General features: G+C 41.8%; 2 protein-coding genes across 7 annotated transcripts; both read right to left on the minus strand.

The window, feature by feature from the left end:
• Positions 1-13546: 13546 nt before the first annotated feature.
• LOC121607294 (DNA-dependent protein kinase catalytic subunit-like) lies at positions 13547-18783 on the minus strand. Of its 5 annotated transcripts, none has more exons than XM_041938033.1 (8): positions 18655-18783; positions 17722-17910; positions 17339-17491; positions 17073-17240; positions 16775-16902; positions 16209-16380; positions 15645-15779; positions 13547-15400 (listed from the first exon to the last, which is right to left on the minus strand). In XM_041938033.1, the coding sequence occupies exons 2-6, from the start codon at positions 17887-17889 to the stop codon at positions 16287-16289; spliced, it is 711 nt and encodes a 236-aa protein (XP_041793967.1). In that variant the 5' UTR covers positions 17890-17910; positions 18655-18783; the 3' UTR covers positions 13547-15400; positions 15645-15779; positions 16209-16286. The 5 variants fall into 5 exon arrangements, with proteins under 5 accessions (XP_041793967.1, XP_041793969.1, XP_041793968.1 ...); XM_041938035.1 differs by having other exon boundaries at positions 15504-15779; XM_041938034.1 differs by having other exon boundaries at positions 15500-15779.
• Positions 18708-21954, minus strand: LOC121607293 (DNA-dependent protein kinase catalytic subunit-like). 2 transcript variants are annotated; one of them, XM_041938031.1, is made up of 8 exons: positions 21706-21954; positions 21550-21580; positions 21313-21470; positions 19762-20037; positions 19475-19653; positions 19349-19383; positions 19054-19187; positions 18708-18885 (listed from the first exon to the last, which is right to left on the minus strand). In XM_041938031.1, the coding sequence occupies exons 1-8, from the start codon at positions 21712-21714 to the stop codon at positions 18847-18849; spliced, it is 861 nt and encodes a 286-aa protein (XP_041793965.1). In that variant the 5' UTR covers positions 21715-21954; the 3' UTR covers positions 18708-18846. The 2 variants fall into 2 exon arrangements, 1 of the variants encoding a protein (XP_041793965.1); XR_006006872.1 differs by having other exon boundaries at positions 18744-18885; positions 19054-19383.
• Positions 21955-22769: the final 815 nt, after the last annotated feature.

Consider the following 22769-nt stretch of genomic DNA (forward strand, 5'->3'; position numbering starts at 1 on the left):
TGTGTGTACTGCTCATAGAGGAGATTCGTCAAGGGTGAGAAAATAACCCTAACTAAGGGATCCCTTGACAATATGATATGCTATGGAAACGGACTAAATGACTCAAGCGACAACCGTGACCGTGACGTCAACGATCAAAGCCCTTTTCTGCGCCACGAGTGACGCATCAACGGACTGGTGCGGGTCCAGAACTTATGAATGTGAGATGTGTTACCGGATTCAGTCGGAGGCTTTTCCGTGTTCACTTGTGACCGTGAGGTTTTGCTGGACTCTCTGGGTCGTGTTTACAGGTGTGTTTCACTACGACGGTTTACTGTGTTAGAAAAGGTTTCACTGGATTTGAGGTCCGGGGGCCACCTTTTAATATAGTGGCTGTCGTGAGCACAACCTTCACACTGCCCCAAAGAAGACGTGAGCCCCGGTGATGGTGAGGATAGAGAAGCGCCAGGTGTCTGTTGTCGGCTCGCAGGTGGAGGGAGTCATCTTGAGGGAGTCATTTTGAGGGAGTACTGCGAGACCCGGAGATCACGGTGTTTTTCCTTGTGTTGTCTTGTTCATGTCTGTGCCATGTTTCATGTGAGTGTTTGCTTGTCTTGTCCTTGTCTCTAACCATGCCACAATCCGAGTGAGTGTTGTCCATTGTTTCTTAGTGTTGTCTTTGTCCTCAGCCAAGCCACAGCCCAAAGTGTGATTCTCGTTTTGTCATTGTCCTTATCCTTGCCACGTGTCATGTAAATGTTTGTCCACTATTTTCTTGTGTTATCTTAGTTCCCTTCCCATGCCTTGTCTCTTAGTCCCTGGTGTGTTTCATGTGGTTTGAATATCTGTTGTTTTTCCCAGACTCTTTAGCCTCATTTCGTGTGTTTTCTAGTCTTGTCTTTGTCTTCAGCCACGCTACATTTCATGTATGTGTAATTCCAGAGTTGTCTTTGTCATATTACGTTTCTTGTTAGTATTTTCCTAATGCTGTCTTTGTCCGTGAGCCGTGCCACGTTCATTGTGTCATCGACAACTAAATGGGGCAAACTGCAGGGGGTCCAGGAATGTCTTCACCTGTGGACTCAGCTGGGCTAGGACCAATCTCTCCAGGACTTTCATCTCATGGGATGTGAGGGCGACTGGGTCAGATGGCCTCGGCTTCTTGGGGACTGGAACCAGGCAGGACGTCTTCCACAGCTTCGGGACTTTCTCCTGACTCAGGCTCAGGTTGAACAGATGTTCCAGTACAGGAGACAGCTGGCGAGCACAGGTCTTCAGGATCCTAGGTGTGATGCCATGACTGCACACATGTCTCCCTCTATATGTATATGAAACCAAAATCATCATTCGTATCCGGCCTGTGACAATTCTGTTTTCAGTTCACTTTGTGTGTTTTTGTTTGGTCGGACTAATCATGAAAACGATTAAATGATAATTTTAAAGAAGTGCTTCAAATTTAGTACAATGAAAGCAAAACCCACAAATATTGTGTCATAATCTTTGAATTATGTGAGGTAAAGTAAATGTACATTGCTCTGTAATGCCACTAAATCCATATTCTATCCTCATTTCCCCATGCTCACATTAACTTTGTATGAATGAAAAGCTTGAATTAAAAACTGAATTGTTTAATTGAGTAGTAATTTAGCTAAATTAGAATTTATCTGGAGAAAGAAACTGTAAAATGTATTGAATTACATTTTTGGGAAATAGCTTGAAAAATGAATCATTCTAAACTTTCCAGGTCCTGTCCTTGCATGAGCAGGCATCATGACCAATCTCATGCTCATATTGAAGCACAGGAGGGGGCTGTACTATAAAATAGGAGATAAGAGATTAATACAGGCCAGACTCTAACTATCCTATAACGAGTTCTCAATGCCTGTGGGAACATTATGATGATGCAAACAGAGGTGATGTCATCTCCTCTCCAGAGAGACCTACTCTTTTTAAACTCTTTTTAAAAATAGTTCACAAAACTGTCACTGGGTTTTGTGAACTATACGCACTAAACATACAGTGCTGTTATCAAATACTGTTCCCTCTTTGTGGTCAGAAAGGAGAGACGATAAGATGTTCATGGAACAAATAGAAAATGAAGGACTGATAAACTTCTCAGACGTGTTGTGATGACGCTCCCTCCTGCTGCAGGTATTTGAACGGCCTCTGGCAGCAGAAAGAAGTCTGTTCTGTGTTTATGTCCCTCAAAAATGAAAAATGAGGCGAGTGGGTGCAGAGAGCAGGGGCAGCCACTGGGGGGCGACACATACTGACAGGCTTCCACCCGAGAGGCGCTTTTACACCGACACACTCCACTGTCAAGTTTCAATGATTTATTAATCACATTTAACTCAGTTTTGTCTCAGTTTTGCAACATGATTAGCTGCCTTTTGTCAGTAAGCTAACGTCATACTGCCACTCAATTAGACGGGACAAAATAAACAGCAGAGAGGGAGACATCGGGAAAAACGACCATAATACGTTGAAAAGAAATCTGATTTCTGGTTTGAAGCCTTGGCTGAATGAATTTAAGTATGAAAAAACGAGGTTACTGGTGAATAGCGTGTGTATCATTTTCTAGCTCTATGAATGCATCACGGTCACGTTGGCGGAGAACCGCGCATGCGCAATTAATTGACACAGTCGTGGGGTCGAAGCCATAGACCAGGGGTCGGCAACCTTTACCACTCCCGTTTCCCACAGTAAAGAAAACACGGAGCCACAAAACCCTTTGACATTTAAAATGAAAAAACACTGCATGTAACGTTTCTTTGCCTTTATGCTATGAATAAACAAACTATCATGTGTTGCATTTATGAAATCAATGAACGACTGCAGAGAAAATGAAATGACATTTCTTCATGCAACAAAAACATTTTGAATTCAGAATTAAAGACGTTGGGTTGAAGGTTACTTTCAAGTAAAATACTCAATGTCTATTTGAGTCCTTGTATTTATGAAAAAAACTCTCCACTGGCCACAAACCAAAAATGCCGTCCACTCTCTGCGTGCTGTCATCCTTTCACTGGCGCGTGCAGTCAGCTGTCAACCTGAATAATAAAAGGACTATTTCACTGAACAATAAAAAAAAATTCTGAACATATGTTAAATAAAAATATTAATCAAACGTGGTTAATGTGATTTCTGCTCCTGAACCTCAGCGCAGAGCGTCTGCACCTCAGGGCTGTGCGCCGTCACCTGCATCTGCACAGAGGATCATAAACTGTCATCTGTGAGGCGTGCACGATGTTTGTTTCAAAATGAACTAACTAAAATAAAATACATTTTATTTAAATGCTCATTAATTATTTTCAGGAGCCTCATCAGACGGATGAAAGAGCCGCATGTTATAGGCCCTTATACAGCCTGTTGAGATAGTAAACTATAAGATTTAATTTTGCAGTGATTACTATATGACTACCATCTGGGAAGTCGTCCTTGGAAAATGTTTGGAAAGGGGCATATGCTTTCATAAAATACCTGGCAGGTGAACCATCTGTGCATCAGTCTGTTGGTCTGTCCACCACACACTGAAACATCTGAACATCCAGAAGATGGATTGCCAATAACATCTGACTTTCATGGTGCCCAGAGGATGAATTCTAACGTGTTTGGTGATCCCCTAACTTTTCCTGTAGCACCACCATGAGGTTGACATGTGTGGTTTTGAGAGAAGTAGCTCAACAGCTATTGGATGGATCGCCATTAAATTTGCCACAGACATTTGTGTCTCCTTAAGGATTAAATTTAATAACTCTGGTGATCCCTTAACTTTTGTTGTACTGTCATATATCTGACAGATATGATTAAATATGAGGTCTTTTTAAGTGTCTATGAATGTAGCTGTCAGCAACTTAAACTTCTCTTGTGAAGTATCTGTAACTGAATGCTGGTGCATAAACAGATAATGAATGGCATCAAAACACAGCTGTGTGTTCATAGAAAATACTGTACATCAATAAGAACATATATTAAAATATGTTATACACACTTGTATTATTTATTGTGATAACTGAATTCAATGATGATGATTATAATAGTTCAGCATTTTTGGCTCCAGAGATGTGTAGTGCTGAGGACAATCTCAAGACCACTGACGTGGAGGAGTTGCCCCTTTGTAAGGAAGAGCACACCTCCAAAAGCCAATACCCATGTGCTGACACTGTGTTTGATCCCTGCTGTCTTCTGATGCAGGAAAGAGGATGGGATGTTCCTGGAGATGCATTTTCTGCTGCTGAACTGTACACCTTGTTGAGATCTGAAGTCCTGCTGAATGTCTGAGGGTGGACAATTCTCTCTGCACTAAGGAGGATCATTGGTGTAGTCTTCAAGGGCTTATTTTTATTGCAGTGATAAACATGCAAGGTATATAATGCTATCAATCCAGTGAAATTGGCGTGTATAACAATGGACTACACGTGCTGCAGCATTAAAGACTGTTTTATGCGCGATACAATGTGCACTTAATTTCTCACCAAATTAATCAGGCGTTGGATTCGCTCGAGCATTAACCTGTTCAACCAAAACTGTTCCTTAGAAAATATCTTAACTCACTGCATACTATTTGTAGTATTGGCTTGCAGGTAAACTACTTAATGAACAGTTAAATCGACCATGCACAAATGAAATTGAAGCACTTTTTTAATATCAAATGATGAACATGTCTTGGTCCATTTGTAATGAAAACTGCACAGATGAGTGATTTCCTTTTTTTTGTAAGTAAACTCAGATGTGTTTTTTCTCTACTTTCTTGTGGGATGTCTGGTGTCTCACCCTGTAATAAATTGAGACAAATTACATCACCTTATTAATAGACCATCTGAGGTGTAGTCAAACAAGCATAGCCAACCTGCCACGTGCTACATATACCGTGTCTGTGGTGCTTTTATGAAATAAACTGGAATGAAATTACAAAAAAGAAAAACATTTCCAAATGGCAAAAATAAAAAAAAACAAATTTGCACAAAGGTTAAAGGTCCGTTCTGTAGCTGTGTGACTGTGGAAGGCCTGTGTGCACTTGAAGAAGTGCAACCACAAAAGGCTTTTTTAAGGCACCAAACAAAAATGCAGCAATTCAATTAATCTGAGTGAATGTGTGGAGACACAAGTTTTACACAACCGTGAAAATACTTAGAAATCTAAAAACTGAACTTGCATTTACATTAAAATGTATATGTACAATCATAAATATTGATTGGCCTGTCCAACCCCCCCACCCCCCCAGGAATTGAACATGAAATAGTAAGTTGTAATTATATTATAATACTTCAGAATTAGCTGTAGGAGCCAGTGACTCGTGCGTTGCCCCGTGTCCCTAAAAATAGTATGAAATTTCTTTTTTTTTTTTTAATCTGGAACCACGTGATCCTGGAATAGCCCCGCCCACCAATCTTTGCCTTGATCAAAACGTCAGAGTTGCAAGCGCGCTGATCTATGATTACACCTGCCGCCCCAACACAGTAGTACTGACTTGCATCAGCTACACACACAAGCGCGTTTTCTTAAGTGTCCTACTACGATCTGCGTACACAATTACAGTCTACAACAGACAAATACAGTCCACTAGAGACCAGTACAGTCCGCTACAGACAGTCCAATGGCTTACCGACGCAACCCCACAAACCCGAACCCAAGAAACAGGGATCACTTTGTTGGCCCTGTTTCTCAGGGCAATCCGATCCATCCCGGAGAATTTCTCCGTCTGCACTCTGCTCTTGAGCAAAGTCGCCACCAGAACAACTTTCTGAGAGTCCAGTTGAACCGCGCCTGGTTTGAAAGGGATCAGCTCCTGAATGCGAAGCGCAGACACGTCTACGCTGTGTCCAACTTGGAAGAGGAAATACGTAGACTGGAGCGGCGTCTGGAAGAGAAAAACAGCAGTGAGAGCAGCGCATCAGGTGAATCTGACGTCTCCCCCAAAGAGACGAGCATGGAGTCCCAGGTGGAAAACATCCAGCACCTGGAGAACAGCGAGATGGCAGAGACTCAGAAGAGACTGCAGATGCAGGTGAAGCAGCTGGAGCAGCAGCTGCAGGAGAGGGACGCCCAGATCCTGGACCTCACAGAGGAGAAAGAGCATCTCTCTGAAATGCTCGCAGCGGCCACAGATGGCGCTGAAGTTCTCAAGACCAATTTCACGAAGGAGCTGGCCGAGAGGGAACAGAGCTGGGAGACCAGACTCAAAGAGCTGGGGGCCAGAAACAAACAGCTGTCTGAGAGGGAACAGAGCTGGGAGACCAGACTCAGAGAGCTTGAGGCCAGAAACAAACAGCTGTCCGAGAGGGAACAGAGCTGGGAGACCAGACTCAGACAGCTGGAGGCCAGAAACAAACAGCTGGCTGACAACGCACAGCGCTGGCAGACCATCGTCCAACAGGTGGAGAAACAGGAAGAGCTCTGCCAGAAAAGGAAGGAGACAGAGACAACAACGGAAAGTTGTAAGACTGGACAGGAAAAGGAAGAGAAAGAGCAGATGAAGGAAAGGAAGAAGAAAGAAAAAGAGGAGAGGAAGGAAAGGGAAAAGAAAGACAAAGAAGAAAAGGAGGAAAGGAAGAAGAAAGAAAAGGAAGAAAAGGAGGAAAGGAAAAAGAAGGAAAAAGAAGAAAAGGAGGAAAGGAAAAAGAAGGAAAAAGAAGAAAAGGAGGAGAAGGAGCGAAGGAAAAGGAAAGAAGAAGAAGTGAGGAAGGAAAGGAAAAAGAAAGAAAAAGAAGAGAGGAAGGAAAGGACAAAGAAAGAAAAAGAGGAGAAGGAGGACAGGAAAAAGAAAGAAAAAGAGGAGAAGGAGAAGAAAGCTGCCGGTTGCTCAACCACAATTCCCTCTCCCCCCTCCCTTCCTCCCACCCGCATGTTCGGACCTCACTTATATTTTGACGTCAGATCCACCGACACCCCTTTCCCGTCCTCCCGTCCCCGCCGCTCCATTTCACGCCCCTAAACTCCACCATCACCCCTACCTCCTTCCCCCCTTCCTCCCACCCACCCATCCCCCCATCCGTCTGTCCTCCAAATTTCCGGACAGCAGGATGGTTTACAATTCGGCATCAAGTGCCAAACAAATAAAAAATCAATGAAATACAAATCAATCAAAATCGTATTAAAATCAATCATTAAAATCAACAATAAATCAAAGGGAATCAAATTAAATTCAATCATTAAAAATCTAATAAAAATCAATGAATTCGATTAAAAGGCATGTGTCTGCGTCTGTGAATAAAGATATACGATAGAAAAACAACTGTAAGACATTATGGTGGTTATAAAGAAGATGTGCTGCTGTCTGTCATCAAATACTGAAACGACACTAAAATCCTGTTTGAACACGATGAACTTCAGCTCATTAAATATGTTTCCAAACGCTCAGTAACAGCAGCTGCTTCTGTACTGGTCAGTGGTGGAATGTAACTAAGAGCATTGACTCAAGTACCGCTGTGAAGTAAGAGTTGGAGGTACTTGTGCACTGTATAACTGTCACTGGGTTTAATGACTATTTAGTCAATAAATAAAGGTAAACTATACGCACTAAACATACAGTGCTGTTATCAAATACTGTTCCCTCTTTGTGGTCAGAAAGGAGAGACGATAAGATGTTCATGGAACAAATAGAAAATGAAGGACTGACAAACTTCTCAGACGTGTTGTGATGACGCTCCCTCCTGCTGCAGGTATTTGAACGGCCTCTGGCAGCAGAAAGAAGTCTGTTCTGTGTTTATGTCCCTCAAAAATGTAAATGAGGCGAGTGGGTGCAGAGAGCAGGGGCAGCCACTGGGGGGCGACACATACTGACAGGCTTCCACCCGAGAGGCGCTTTTACACCGACACACTCCACTGTCAAGTTTCAATGATTTATTAATCACATTTAACTCAGTTTTGTCTCAGTTTTGCAACATGATTAGCTGCCTTTTGTCAGTAAGCTAACGTCATACTGCCACTCAATTAGACGGGACAAAATAAACAGCAGAGAGGGAGACATCGGGAAAAACGACCATAATACGTTGAAAAGAAATCTGATTTCTGGTTTGAAGCCTTGGCTGAATGAATTTAAGTATGAAAAAACGAGGTTACTGGTGAATAGCGTGTGTATCATTTTCTAGCTCTATGAATGCATCACGGTCACGTTGGCGGAGAACCGCGCATGCGCAATTAATTGACACAGTCGTGGGGTCGAAGCCATAGACCAGGGGTCGGCAACCTTTACCACTCCCGTTTCCCACAGTAAAGAAAACACGGAGCCACAAAACCCTTTGACATTTAAAATGAAAAAACACTGCATGTAACGTTTCTTTGCCTTTATGCTATGAATAAACAAACTATCATGTGTTGCATTTATGAAATCAATGAACGACTGCAGAGAAAATGAAATGACATTTCTTCATGCAACAAAAACATTTTGAACTCAGAATTAAAGACGTTGGGTTGAAGGTTACTTTCAAGTAAAATACTCAATGTCTATTTGAGTCCTTGTATTTATGAAAAAAACTCTCCACCAGCCACAAACCAAAAATGCCGTCCACTCTCTGCGTGCCGTCATCCTTTCACTGGCGCGTGCAGTCAGCTGTCAACCTGAATAATAAAAGGACTATTTCACTGGACAATGAAAAAAAAAATTATATTTGTTAAATAATAGGCAATTAAAATATTAATCAAACGTGGTTAATGTGATTTCTGCTCCTGAACCTCAGGGCACAGCGTCTGCAGCTCAGGGCTGTGCGCCGTCACCTGCATCTGCACAGAGGATTATAAACTGTCATCTGTGAGGCGTGCACGATGCTTGTTTCAAAATGAACGAACTAAAATAAAATACATTTTAATTAAATGCTCATTAATTATTTTCAGGAGCCAGGAGTCACCATGAGTTTGACATGTGTGGTTTTGAGAGAAGTAGCTCAACAGCTATTGGATGGATCGCCATTAAATTTGCCACAGACATTTGTGTCTCCTAAAGGATTAAATTTAATAACTCTGGTGATCCCTTAACTTTTGTTGTACTGTCATATATCTGACAGATATGATTAAATATGAGGTCTTTTTAAGTGTCTATGAATGTAGCTGTCAACAACTTAAACTTCTCTTGTGAAGTATCTGTAACTGAATGCTGGTGCATAAACAGATAATGACTGGCATCAAAACACAGCTGTGTGTTCATAGAAAATACTGTACATCAATAAGAACATATATTAAAATATGTTATACACACTTGTATTATTTATTATGATAACTGAAGTCAATGATGATGATTATAATAGTTCAGCATTTTTGGTTAAAGAACAATGACATTGTATCATCATGTGCCTTAACCAGCCATGTTTTGTGAATTATTTACACCAGACATCTTGACTTGTACTTGAAATGATCAGCCTGTGAAGCCCCCGGTCACTGCACCATGTAATGAATAATAGGAAAGGTCACAGTCTGCTTTATTACAATGTTTATTACCAGACAAAACAGACTTTTTATATATTAGTATATGCCTCACTGGCACGTGCCGAGAGCAGCAGTCAGTGCAGCTGACAGTAACTCACCTCTCGTGAAAACTAGGGATTCCCACAAGAGCAAAGGCGTGATCAGATGTCACCTTATTTTGATGGACACACTTCCAGAGATGTGTAGTGCTGAGGACAATCTCAAGACCACTGACGTGGAGGAGTTGCCCCTTTGTAAGGAAGAGCACACCTCCAAAAGCCAATACCCATGTGCTGACACTGTGTTTGATCCCTGCTGTCTTCTGATGCAGGAAAGAGGATGGGATGTTCCTGGAGATGCATTTTCTGCTGCTGAACTGTACACCTTGTTGAGATCTGAAGTCCTGCTGAATGTCTGAGGGTGGACAATTCTCTCTGCACTAAGGAGGATCATTGGTGTAGTCTTCAAGGGCTTATTTTTATTGCAGTGATAAACATGCAAGGTATATAATGCTATCAATCCAGTGAAATTGGCGTGTATAACAATGGACTACACGTGCTGCAGCATTAAAGACTGTTTTATGCGCGATACAATGTGCACTTAATTTCTCACCAAATTAATCAGGCGTTGGATTCGCTCGAGCATTAACCTGTTCAACCAAAACTGTTCCTTAGAAAATATCTTAACTCACTGCATATTATTTGTAGTATTGGCTTGCAGGTAAACAACTTAATGAACAGTTAAATCGACCATGCACAAATGAAATTGAAGCACTTTTTTAATATCAAATGATGAACATGTCTTGGTCCATTTGTAATGAAAACTGCACAGATGAGTGATTTCCTTTTTTTTGTAAGTAAACTCAGATTTGTTTTTTCTCTACTTTCTTGTGGGATGTCTGGTGTCTCACCCTGTAATAAATTGAGACAAATTACATTACACCTTATTAATAGACCATCTGAGGTGTAGTCAAACAAGCATAGCCAACCTGCCACGTGCTATATATACCGTGTCTGTGGTGCTTTTATGAAATAAACTGGTATGAAATTACAAAAAAGAAAAACATTTCCAAATCGCAAAAAAAAAACCATTTGCACAAAGGTTAAAGGTCCGTTCTGTAGCTGCAGTGTGACTGTGGAAGGCCTGTGTGCACTTGAAGAAGTGCAACCACAAAAGGCTTTTTTAAGGCACCAAACAAAAATGCGGCAATTCAATTAATCTGAGTGAATGTGTGGAGACACAAGTTTTACACAACTGTGAACATACTTAGAAATCTAAAACTGAACTTGCATTTACATGAAAGTGTATATGTACAATCACAAATATTGATTGGCCTGTCCAACCCCCCCACCCCCCCAGGAATTGAACATGAAATAGTAAGTTGTAATTATGTTCTAATACTCAGGGGCAGGTCCAGAGAATTTTCTGGTGGGGGGCACAGGGCCCACTTCAATATTCCATTGCTGTTTTGTGCATGTTTTCATCTTGCTTTTCTTGGCCACATTAAATCTGCTAGGTATACTTTTACCAAGTGGCTAACACACAGAACACTGTGATGTTTGCTGTAGCCTACAGTTAGTCAGAAGTTGGTGCTTTTTTTGGGGGGGGGATTACATTTATTTAATTTTTATTGTGTGTCATCTTCATTTACTATTCACCACTAACACATACACTAATAATTACCCATCTCAACAAATCCTCAAAGTGTTCCCTATGACACCAAAATTATTCAAACAGACCTTGTGGTTCCAGATGTACTCATTTTATTAATTATATGCAATTTTCAAGCAGAGGAAAAAAGGCTCAGCAAAGAACAGTCCAGAAAAGCCAGTAGCTGAGGTGAACGTTGTCTCTGGAACACAGGGCAGTGAAAAATGCCTACATGCAAAACAAAAAGCACAGTCCTGGCACTGGGAGTATTCCACCCAGGTATAGGTTTTGTACCACTAAGCCCTGAACGCTCTGGTCCTACCCTGTCCGTGCTGGGTGCGAGGGAAGGTCTTCAGGACAGGTTGTGCAGGACCTGCAGCTCTGGTTTGAGAAATGTCTGGAAGTATTATAAATAAATCCAAAATAAGTCTGTGGAAATTAATACTCATGATCAACACTGACAATTAAAGACAGAAATATGCTTTTGTTATTGTTCCTATGGCAAATGTTTGAAAAATATATGCAAAGATTCTGGAATTTTTAAATGAGAATTTTATTAAACTAATAAAAGTTGAGTTGGATCATTAAGCAACAACAACTCGAAAGTAACATTTTGATTGTCAAGCCCTTTATAATATATAAAGGGACAACTGCATTTCAGCAGAAAATGAATACAAAAGAGTAATTCATGTTGCTGGTGATAGGTTAATATAATTTTTAATAAATATTATACCTTGGGGACCTTTAGGCGTAGCAAAGGCCGGATGAACTGGGGGGTTCCTGTTGCTGCTGGAGCTGCTGCAACTGCTGTAGCTGCAGCTGTCATCTGACTCAGCATGGTCAGACTCATCACCATTGTCAGTCCTCTCCCTTTGTGCATCTGAAAGTATTGATTGACAAAGTCAGCACTTAATTAACTCATTTTTTAATTGAACATACATTATAAAGTGTACATGATTATTTTTTAAATAATATATAGCATGAATATATGAACTGTTTAACAACTACACAATTTTAAGTGCGTGCTGGTTTAGTACCATGATTAAAAGGAGGTAGCCTATTTAAATTCCTTAATTCACTAAATAACTGTAATTGTGCAGAGAGCACCACACATTACACATTTTAAAGCATTTCCCTATTTCCTGCATTTTCACCTGGAAGTCCATGAGCGCTGTTCTGGCCCTGGAACTTTGGTCAATGTTAGCTTGGCTGCATTCACCCTGAGTCTCACACTCCTCCAGGTCACTCTCCCTAATTTTCTTCTTAGTGAAGAAGCTGGAGATATCTCCCTGCCTCCGTTTCATACTATCGTGTACATTGAAAAACGTGTCCACAAACACAACGAAAAGCAACATGTTATTTGTACCGTCACATCACAGTGACAACATGATACTCTGTTGTTGACTATTAATTCATGTAGCAAAACGCTCAACACACGAAGGATGCTAACGCTACTGAAACAGTGGAGAGATGTTTAGCCTACATTTATCCAGATGGAGAGTGAACTAAAGTAAAACACAGTGAACAATTTCCCATGCCAATTCAACCAAGTGGAACAGAAGTTGGAAAAACACTGTTTTTAAGAACCTGTAGTGTTCTGTTCTTACCTTAGCTCGGTGCACCTTTGAGCATCACGTCGAAAAAAAGTTCGAGTACATGCGCGGAGCCGAGGAGCCACTTCCTTCTTTTTCCAAAATAAAAGCTTTCATGAGTTTTTAACATGGAAATAGTATAGTTTAAATCCTACAGAGCAGAATGATGCAGTTTGGAGGAGGTAGTAGTGTTTGCTTTGCCCTTGAATGGTGTGTGTTTATTGATACCTGGGACTGGGACCCTATCACTGATCTCTAATACACTTCCTCAGGGTCCGATGCCCCCCTGAAAGTAAGATCTTGAAAAATGCTGATAATGACTGGACCTGAGACGGAAAAGCATGACAACTATATGAGAAATGTTGTTACAAATCATTATAATAATAATAATAATAGCTTTTATTTATAACACACTTTACATTTGAACACAAATCTCAAAGTGCACAGTACAGGCAACAGTAACAATAAAAGCAACAATAACGATAAAAGCAACAATAACAGTAAAACATTCTGCATGTTTGGGATGGTTTCTGAGGTACACGGTTGTTACATGGGACTGATTGCAAGGGCGTCTTGCCTCTGTGCACGACCTCAGTGACCTCTGTGGGACTGATGCCAAAGCCTCCCCTGAGTCAGCTACCTGATCCTCACAATTTTGGAATAGATTCGCAGGCCGCCAGTTGATGGTCACTGCTTTACACTTTAAGATTTTACATGACACGTGCCTGGTGAAGAAGGCACAACAAAGGCTCTTCTTCCTCAGGAAACTGAAACGGGCTGGACTCTCCTCTCGGTTGCTCGTCAACTTCTACAGGGCCACAAATGAAAGCATCCTCTGCCTTAGTGTGACAGTGTGGTATGGCAGCTGTATGGCACAGGAGAGAAAACAACTGGCACCGATGGTTAAAACTGCACAGGGCATCGTGGGCCGCCCCCTTCCTGACCTAGACTCTACATATGAAGGCCGGGTCAGGATCCATCGCCACGGACCCCAGCCATCCGGGTCACAGACTGTTTGTACCGCTTCCATCAGGAAAGCATCCTGAGTTGTATTTCCAGTTGGGATGAAACAGAAGCTTCATGTGTCACAAGTCATCAGTGACTGCAGTCCTACTTTCCAATTTGCATTTATTTCCTTTAACAAAGTGGATCTGAAATGTAAAGGTCACCTGGACTTACTGGTCTAGTCCACCACCATCCTTTGCCATCAGCCTACACTGCTGTCTCCACCTGTAGAATTGTGGAGACGGACAAGCCTTGACCAATCTGAAAACACTGCTGAGATTTGGGTCTCTGGAAAAATTGTGAATCTCTGCTTTAAGACAGTCTGTCTTTAAGTAATAGTCAGCTGCAGTTTTTACCTGCTGTAAACATTCTTCCTGTTCATATTTATCAGTGAGAGCCCCCCAGTCAGTGTCCAATGTAAGTGATGGGGACAAAATCCACAGTGCTCATTCTGTGCACAAATATATTCCACAGTTATTCTGAAGTTAATGTGAGGCTTCAGCAGCCTGAGTTAGATATAACACAGAGCACTTTCAAGTTCCCAGCTGTGATAGTTTGTCACCTGGAAATCATCTGACTGATATCTTAACATGGTTTGTGTTGATTAACACTCTGGATCATGGCAGAAGAGATACATGTAACTTTCTTTCATCTGTACCAGGATCTCATCGTTTTTATTTTGTCAGATCAGCAGAACCTTCAGATTCCTCCTGTTACAGAGGACAACACCAGGGTCAACGGGCTGAAGACAGACTGTTTGTGATTTCAGGAACCACCTGATGCTCATTTTGAATTAATACAAAATAAAACAGCAAAATCCTCCAGTGGCTGTATTTATCGTAGAGCGTTTCATGTTTCACTGCAAGTCAAATGCCACTTCAACTATTTTAGCTTTATCAGCGGTTAAAATACTGAAGAATGACATTTATCACAGACATATCACAGCACCTGCCTGTGCTACCTCTGCTAAGCTTTGTCCGTCTGTGTGCCAGGAGCTGCCCATTCATACATTTAACTGACAGAGGGACAGATCAATGTTTATGACCATAGAACATGAAGGGAACCCGGACTTCTGTCCACAATTCACTCTCAAACTGAAACTCAGCATTTCTTTGTATCAGATTGAAACAAATCTTGTTCTGCAGTGTCTCCTGATCTGGAGGCCATTTTCTTCCTATGAAAACATTCCTTCAGTTCTTTAGTGACAAAGTGTTTATTATTTGGGTTTGGTCTTTCAACAGTAAGGTATCTAAGGAATGATTAGATCCACACAGAAAAAATACAGAGTTCGAGTCTGTGACCAGGTCAATATCTTTATCCTGGAAGACAATGTTCAAGTCTATAGACAGAATGCATCTTCTCAGCTCCTCTGTACTGTCACTAGACCACACATTTACAGTCCTAATGACTAGTTCAATAGACCAACAAAGACCTCTTCAAGCACCAGTGGAAGAGAGTGCAGTTCCTGGCAGAGACATTCTGGGCAAGATGACGAAAGGAAATCCTGAGTGCACTCCAGATGCAGCAGAAATGGTGACACAAGAGAGCAAACCTTAAGGAAGGCGATGTTATACTAATGAAGGACATCCAGACAAGAAGGAACAAATGGCCGATGGGAGTCATGATGAAGGTGCTTCCCACACAAAGCTCCACACAAATGGGCCGCTCCAGACGCATCCCAACAGGCCTGGCCACCTTGTTGAAAGTGGCGACAGCTCCTCAGCCTGCTCTGCACAGCTGCGAGGGTAGAAGATGACCCAGATATTCACAGGGATCTAAGATTAGGAGAGGTCAAGATGGTGAAGAAACAAATGAATACAGAAGCCGTTCCTGAGGCCAAGGCAAATTAACATGTGTTTAGGAATTAAACCTACACACATCAGGAATACATCAACTGTGAAAACTGTCACTGGACAATGCTGCTGCCTCGTTTCCTCAATGTTCCAGTTCAAAACTTTGATATGCTGCATTCCAGCTACATTATATGGTCAAAAATGTGTTGTGTGTGATCACAGTGACCTTTGACCACCAACATCTAATCAGTTCATCCTTCATCCAGCTGAGCTCCTGCAGACTCTCAGGGTTGGTGCTGATGTTCTTCAGAAGCTGGTTTATTGAGTGGGTGTGCTGCTCACTGCTCACATCGTCGAGCTCCTACAATATATGAAAAAGACATTCTCACTGCGTCCGTGTCCACGACTTCTTTTATTACCTGTTTTTGTACAAATGCTGTCAGACCTCTGTCTCCTGACACGACACATATTATTGGGGCTCTGATCAATAGTAGTTTTGATCAGACTTAATTGCTCAGGCCTCGTGCACATCCTGTCAGAGATCAGATTTGACAAATGATTCACAGTCCATACCAGTAAAACCAGTCCAGACCAGTTTCCCTCTGGTGAGCAGTCACTACAAACCTGCCATGACTGCTTGATAACAGTGAATACAGCATTTCTTAAACCAATACATACTGTGTTCTGTATTATAGGAGCGTCTAATCTTTGCAGCTGCTTAGTGTCGGTGTGTGAAGGTCTGAGAGCAGCCTCTGAGAGGAAGAACATTGTGCTGACACATCAAATGTACCTTCACAGCTGTGAAGTCCTTCCTCAGTTTCTCTTATTGTAGCCACAAGGTGGAAATCTGATGCAAGAAGAATTCAGGTCATGTCAGCTGAGTGGAGCTCATCAGCACGTCGCCCCGCTGGATCACTCCATACACTGCACACATTAGCTGCAGCTGCCGCTCGCTGCTTGACCTAGTCAGACATCAACACAGGGAGTGGACACAAAATAAGCAACTCCTGTAAGATCTAATGCAATACAGCAACATAATGAACCTGCGATGGAACTTGACAGCTCCCAGCCATGATGTGCATCGCCTCTCAAAAGGGTGTCCTGAACCGGGAGTGTGTTTTCTTTCCAACTGAGGTTTGTTTGATTCATGTGAAAAGCTGAGACGTGATACTTGGGGATTGGGTTCATATTCTAAACTAAATGCGTATCTAAAACTACACTTGATAATACCATTTAAAACATTTATTTAATTTTAACCTATTAAAACAAATGCAACTCCATTTAAGTAAGAAAGAAGGAAACCTTGCGTTACCTCATGACTTCTGACTGAAGAATGGTTTTGAAGCCTTTACTAACCGCTTTGCAATTCTTTGGAAACAGGTTTGGAAGTGCTCCTCCATGATGTGTTTTCTATCTCGACACAGAATCCCTGCCATCAGTTTGAGCAGGAGGGGGCTCTGAGAAAGCTCTAGGGCATCCAGCAACTAAAAGACACAAAGAAATGTTGGGTTGGTGCCTCCCAAACACCAGCTGCAAGTAAAACTTACTTACTCACCACAAGAGTCGTTGCTCAGTGTTTGGCATCTGCATGTTCTCAAAACTGTATCAAATAAACTTTTCCACTTTAATCTGTCTCATCTCCAAAACACTTTACCTTTCGGACACAGTCCATGTAGTTGTTGCGCTGAAGCGAGCCCTTAGCAAACTCATCTGACTGCATGGGGAAGTGGGAAGCTACCAGGGCGTCCAGAGCTCTCTGCAGCTCAGCCAGTGGCTCCTCTGGGAGAATTGTGAAGAAGGGCAACACCAACAGGGCCTGACTCTGAAGAGTTGAGAGAATTCAACAAAAGAAACTTACATTTCAGCTTTGTTTACTTTGTTAAGCAACTCGAACAAAAAAAAAGTAAAAGTCGTTATTACTTCATCAAAAAAGTCATTTGAAGTAATCTGCCGTATATCCTCTCCATACCTTGAGGTCAGAGGCAGATTCATGTCAACCAGCAGCATAGTGAAAGTGGAAAACACCGGCCTGAATGCTTCATGGTTGATATCAGAGCAGACAGAGGAGTCGATCTGATGAGAGAGGGAAAAGTATTCATGATGTAAATTCACATGAGAGGAAATCAGGAAAGAAAGGGGGTCAAGTTTTTCAGGCCTGGGCACATAAACGATGATCATTATTATTAGTAGTAGTGGTGTTAATGTACTCATTTATTCTCAAACCTGGCAATTACAGTTTCTACTGAATGAGACGAAGGGTTTTTTTTGCTCGGGGACATGAAGCAGTAACTTCAGCATCATACCTGTAGGAGCTTGGAGAGCAGCAGAAGAGTGGCAGTTTTGCTCTCTGGAGTTGACGAGTGTCCTTCCCACCACGACTGCAGGCTTTTCCATCGTCTCGGCACCTCTTCGACCAGCTGTTTTCCCCGAGTCTTCCTCACAGAGCGCTCCCTAAAGCTGTGGTCCAGCATGCCATTCAGCAACACACTCACCTGACGAAAATTTCAACAGAAAACCTCACGCGCAGAACAACACTGTTCCTTGACAGGTGCACGAATGCAATGCACTGTGCACAAAAGAATCGAGATCACTGCTAGCCAGGCTTGCAAATATCTATATCTGTCCATAAAAAATAGATCTGTGCTGACCATGATTCTCTGAAGCGTGACTGCACCCAGTCTAATAATGCTACTGCACTATCGAATGTCAATCAATCAATCAAACCTAAATTTACAATCTACTTCTCATATTTCTATGCAGCACATGTCAATTTGCCAGCTGCTGCTCATCTTTTATCTTAGTGGGTCATTTGATTTGTTGCATTTGGGGAGATTGTCCCATCGATCACTTCACTCATCACATGAGCAGAACAAAAGACCACAAAACTCTAAGCAGCTGTCAGGTTTTTAACATGTTACAGTAAACCTATAAAATGTTATGCCACTGATCATTATTCTCTTAGAAGTACATTTGTTTTGGGAATGCCTTTAAATGAACCTTTTCTGAAACTAACTTAAAAGGAAAGGAGAAAGAGCTACCATGCTGGGGTTTTGAGAGGAAGCTTTACACACTATTCAAATACATTTAATGCAGACAGAAAACGCGTTTCTGAAAAAATTGTATCACAGCAGGTACAATATGAATAAAATGCACGTCGCAACGTAACACAAGTATGCACCAACTATCCCATCATAAGAACTGGTACAATAAAATAGAACTGCACAAATCAGACTTACTAAGCATGTGCTGAGGCTTGATTACATGCAAGTTGATGAAGGGGTTGTAGCAGTCCAGGGCCGCCAGCAGTAGGTCCATCCACTGCAGGGTGGCTCTGACACTGAAAGGACCCTTCAGGTCCCTGAGAGTGGGCTGGGAGAGGAGACCTCCACCCTCAAACCGTGAGATCACGAAACCTATGCCATGATCCTTCAGCATGCCATCCAGCCACTGAGGTGGAGACTTCTTTCCTACGGTCAGTCACACACCACAGAGAAAAGTAAATGACTGAAAATGAACTAAAAGTAATGCGACTACTAAATTGTCAAAGGTCTTTTTATGAATTTGCTCTGTTGTGTTTAATGTTCATGAGGCCGACGCTAACCTTGGAAGATGAAGCTCTGGGTGGGATTGCTCACCTGGGAGGAGGGGTATGAACTCATAGAAGAGTTCCATGCATTTGTGGCGACACTTCGTCCGAGGCCGGCCACATTGCTCCAGAAGCCATAAAACCACATCGGAGAGGCACAGCTTCCCATCAGGTGGAAAGCCCCTGCAAGAAGAGGAATTTCACATACATTTCTGCACATAAATCATAATATCTCATCATTGCATGAACATTTACTGCAAACACTACTGGAGGTCTCGTAGCTTGCAAACATCCTACTGATATGCAGTGATAGTGTCTCCTAAGTTCAAGGAGCTGAGTCTCACCCGCCATGTTCTCAGTGAACGCTTCAAAACACGACCTAATGGAAATAACAGCAATAGCCATCATTTACGCATTTCACATCTCTGTCATGTCACTTCTTGACTTTTAAAAGTACAGGGGAGTCCTACTTGATCAAGGTCTTGGACAACTCGTTCCCCTCTGTTTTGTCTGATGGACAGTAGGCTTGATTAATGCGGGATTCCTTGGAGTAAACCTCTTCTTTGGGAAGCCGAGAATACAGGAGCTCCATCAGCTTGTAGCCGCCGTTCTTCTTCAGCAACTGGATCTCAAATTCTGTTTCATTTGACTAAATCAATAAACAAATTAGCCATAAATCGATTTCTAACACGCTCAACTGATCTACGTTATATAGTACTGGCTGACTAGTACCATGTAACAATGTTAAGAAGCAAACCTTAGTGAAGCGGCTGAGCAGCAAAGCTGTCATGTCGGAGACATTTGCCACAAAGAAGTCATTCAGGGCCTTGGGGCTACAGTTAGAGGCAAGGGGCAGCAGGACCCTCTCCACCATGGCCTGCAGCATGGAGCTCATCAGCACGCCGCCCTGCTGGATCAGGGTCATACTGTGTACCAACCTTGGGACGCGTCTCTCAGTACTGTGCTGATTGAGGCTGGGGGCCTTTTGTTTGACGATTCTTTTCAGATGATCAATGGCACTGCTGCAATGTACCTGAGGATGGAAGAGTGGCGTGAGCAGCTTCATACCTTTCTATTATTATTTCTGTCAATGTGCAATGGAACCTTTAACATGACGACTTCAAAAATAAAAAACAAATACCTTTCTCAAAGCAATTATCATCAAGTGGCTTAAAGCTATTGTTGTTTTGCAACATGAAAGTAAAAACAGGCGACATAAGGCGATATATAACCATCAACCTGCTTCTGAGCTGTAAATTGCCACTGCGAGCCACTTATTTATTGAATAACAAGAAGACATTGATAACAATGTGAAAAATGTGAGTGTCCCGTCTATAAAGCTGAAGTTGAGGAACAATTACCCATAGACTGCTCATCTGAGTGTGCCAGAGTCAGACTTTTGACAAATATGACGAGAATTTCAAAGACAAACTGCTCCACCAAAGAACTCTCCTCCCTGCAGGGACAAACGGACAACTGCACTGAGCATTTTGGTAATACAAAACCATTTCTTACAATTATTTTGTCCTTCTGTCAGGAATATAATTCAGTAAGAAAATCTTGATGTATATGGCATGAAAATGTATTCATTGACATATAACGATAACAAAATGTTAATCACTATCAGCATTGGTTATTATTTACCAAATCAGTCAAATCTTTAATATCAGATGAACTCAAGGGGATATTCTTTAACAATAATGATATAAAAGTGATAGTGGATGTTTAAAATTTTTTTTCCATACTTGAATAGTCAATGTTTGGGTCGGTTTGCATTTGTAGTACTACGAAGGAGGACATTTCTCCCATTTATCCATTTTAAACACTAACAATTTCAACTTTTTATTCACTACGATTAGCTACAGTATTTTAATTATTCATTCATTATGTTGAGCTAACTATTTCAACTGTTTATCCTTTACTTTTAGCTAACAACTTAAATTGCTATCCATTAGCTACATTTAGCTAATTATTTCAACTGTTTACCCTCACTTTTAGCTATTTCAACTGTTCACGCATTACTTTTAGCTGACTATTTACCTGTCTACGACAGAAGATGAAAGAATACATTTAAGATTATCTAGTGGATTACACAGGAAACCAAACTGTGAATAAAGCAAACAAGGCAATAAACATACGGCTGCAAAGAATCCATATCCTCGTATGGCAATGGACAGTGCACTGCAACCTTTAACAAATGACCATCAAATTATTGGACAGCAGATGATGCTGGAATTATTTTGGAAATATTCTGACTCTTAACTTCAGTCAGCATCGTGTTGTTCTGGGACGGCCTTGAAGTGTCTACCTGTTTGAGGAAGGCCTCAAGTGCATAGTAACTTGTCTTCTTCATCTCAGGGTTGATGTGTCCGCAGAGTTTAGACATGACCTCAAACAAACCTCTGCAGTGGTCCATAAGGCAGCTACTGAACTGGGATGCATGTCTGGCAAACAGTCGAAGCCCAGCTGTTTAAGAGACAGTCAGAGATGTTAGTTTTCACGGCAGTTTATCTTCATTTTTTGCGATGGAAACGGCAGGTCTTACCCAATGTGACGGCATAGCGACTCATTTCCATCTACAACAAAAACAGGAAAGCAAGCTATTACAGGAAGTTTGTTGCAAAGTAATTCATTCAGTGCGGACTCGACGCGTTCCTGTCAGATACAGAGAGGACTAAGTTGATGGACTTCCTCGTCTTACCAAGTTCATTCTCGGTCGGTGTTAGCATGCACTCATGGCCCAAGTCACCGACTATATCGTGACATTTCAAAGCTGCCGCTCGGGTGTCTTCGTCTGAAAGTGATTCGTGAAGTTTCAGAAGAAGCCCGTGAATCCCTCCCACAGTGTTGCTGTCAGTAGATGACATCGCTGCACCACTGACTTAAGCTAACATTAGCATCGGGAGCGCCACATTACTTTCTCAGAAGAACCCTGTCAGAGAAACATGGCGTCCTCCCAACTAGCTAAACAACACACTGTCAAGCTAACTGGCGCATTCAATCCCAAATCATCACGCACATCAGCAAGACTCAGGATAGGATATGCGCTGCATGTTCTTCAAAATAAAAGTCCCGATGATGAGAGTCCCATGGAAACCTACACTCCAAAATAAAAGCCCTGATGTTCAAGGTCCCACGGACACCTACACTTCATTTTATTTCATCATCATCATTATTATTATTATTATTATTATTATATTGTTATTAGCTGTCTGCTGCAGCAGCTGAAAAACCCATGAACTGGAATGAGCTGGAAACAAGAAACTTGGCCGTGATAAGTGGAAATGATGTGCAAGTGCCACAGCAGTGGCAACTCAATGTGCTCTCAAATGCCTCTTGGACAATAAAAGTCCACCATGAAGCATTTTTTTGGCCATTTTTAATTTTTCCAACAACATATTCATCATTTAATAAACCTGACAAAGGGCAGAATTTAGTAGGAGAATGGTCATTACTCTAACTTCCATTGTTGTTCAATGGATTTCAATCTGCCCAGATTTGTGTGTGATTGGATAAATCCTTAGTTAGAAAGTTTGTAACCTGATTAGAATGAATATGACCTGGTGAGTGTTTACAGACTTCCAAAAGCCTCCTGATTCTGAAAATGAAGTGGGAAACAATGCTTTCTAGCTGTGACATGTTGTCTGTGTGGTGTCCTGATGAAATTTATCATTGAGACGCAGGGTCAACCAGCAGATCATCTGCTTAACCGTGGCTCAAAAAGCACAACAGTGAGCAACTGTGTGAGAATCTCTGGAGACTTAA

This window comes from Chelmon rostratus, chromosome 5, assembly GCF_017976325.1.
Source record: "Chelmon rostratus isolate fCheRos1 chromosome 5, fCheRos1.pri, whole genome shotgun sequence".
In the NCBI taxonomy this organism is placed as follows: Eukaryota; Metazoa; Chordata; class Actinopteri; order Chaetodontiformes; family Chaetodontidae; genus Chelmon; species Chelmon rostratus.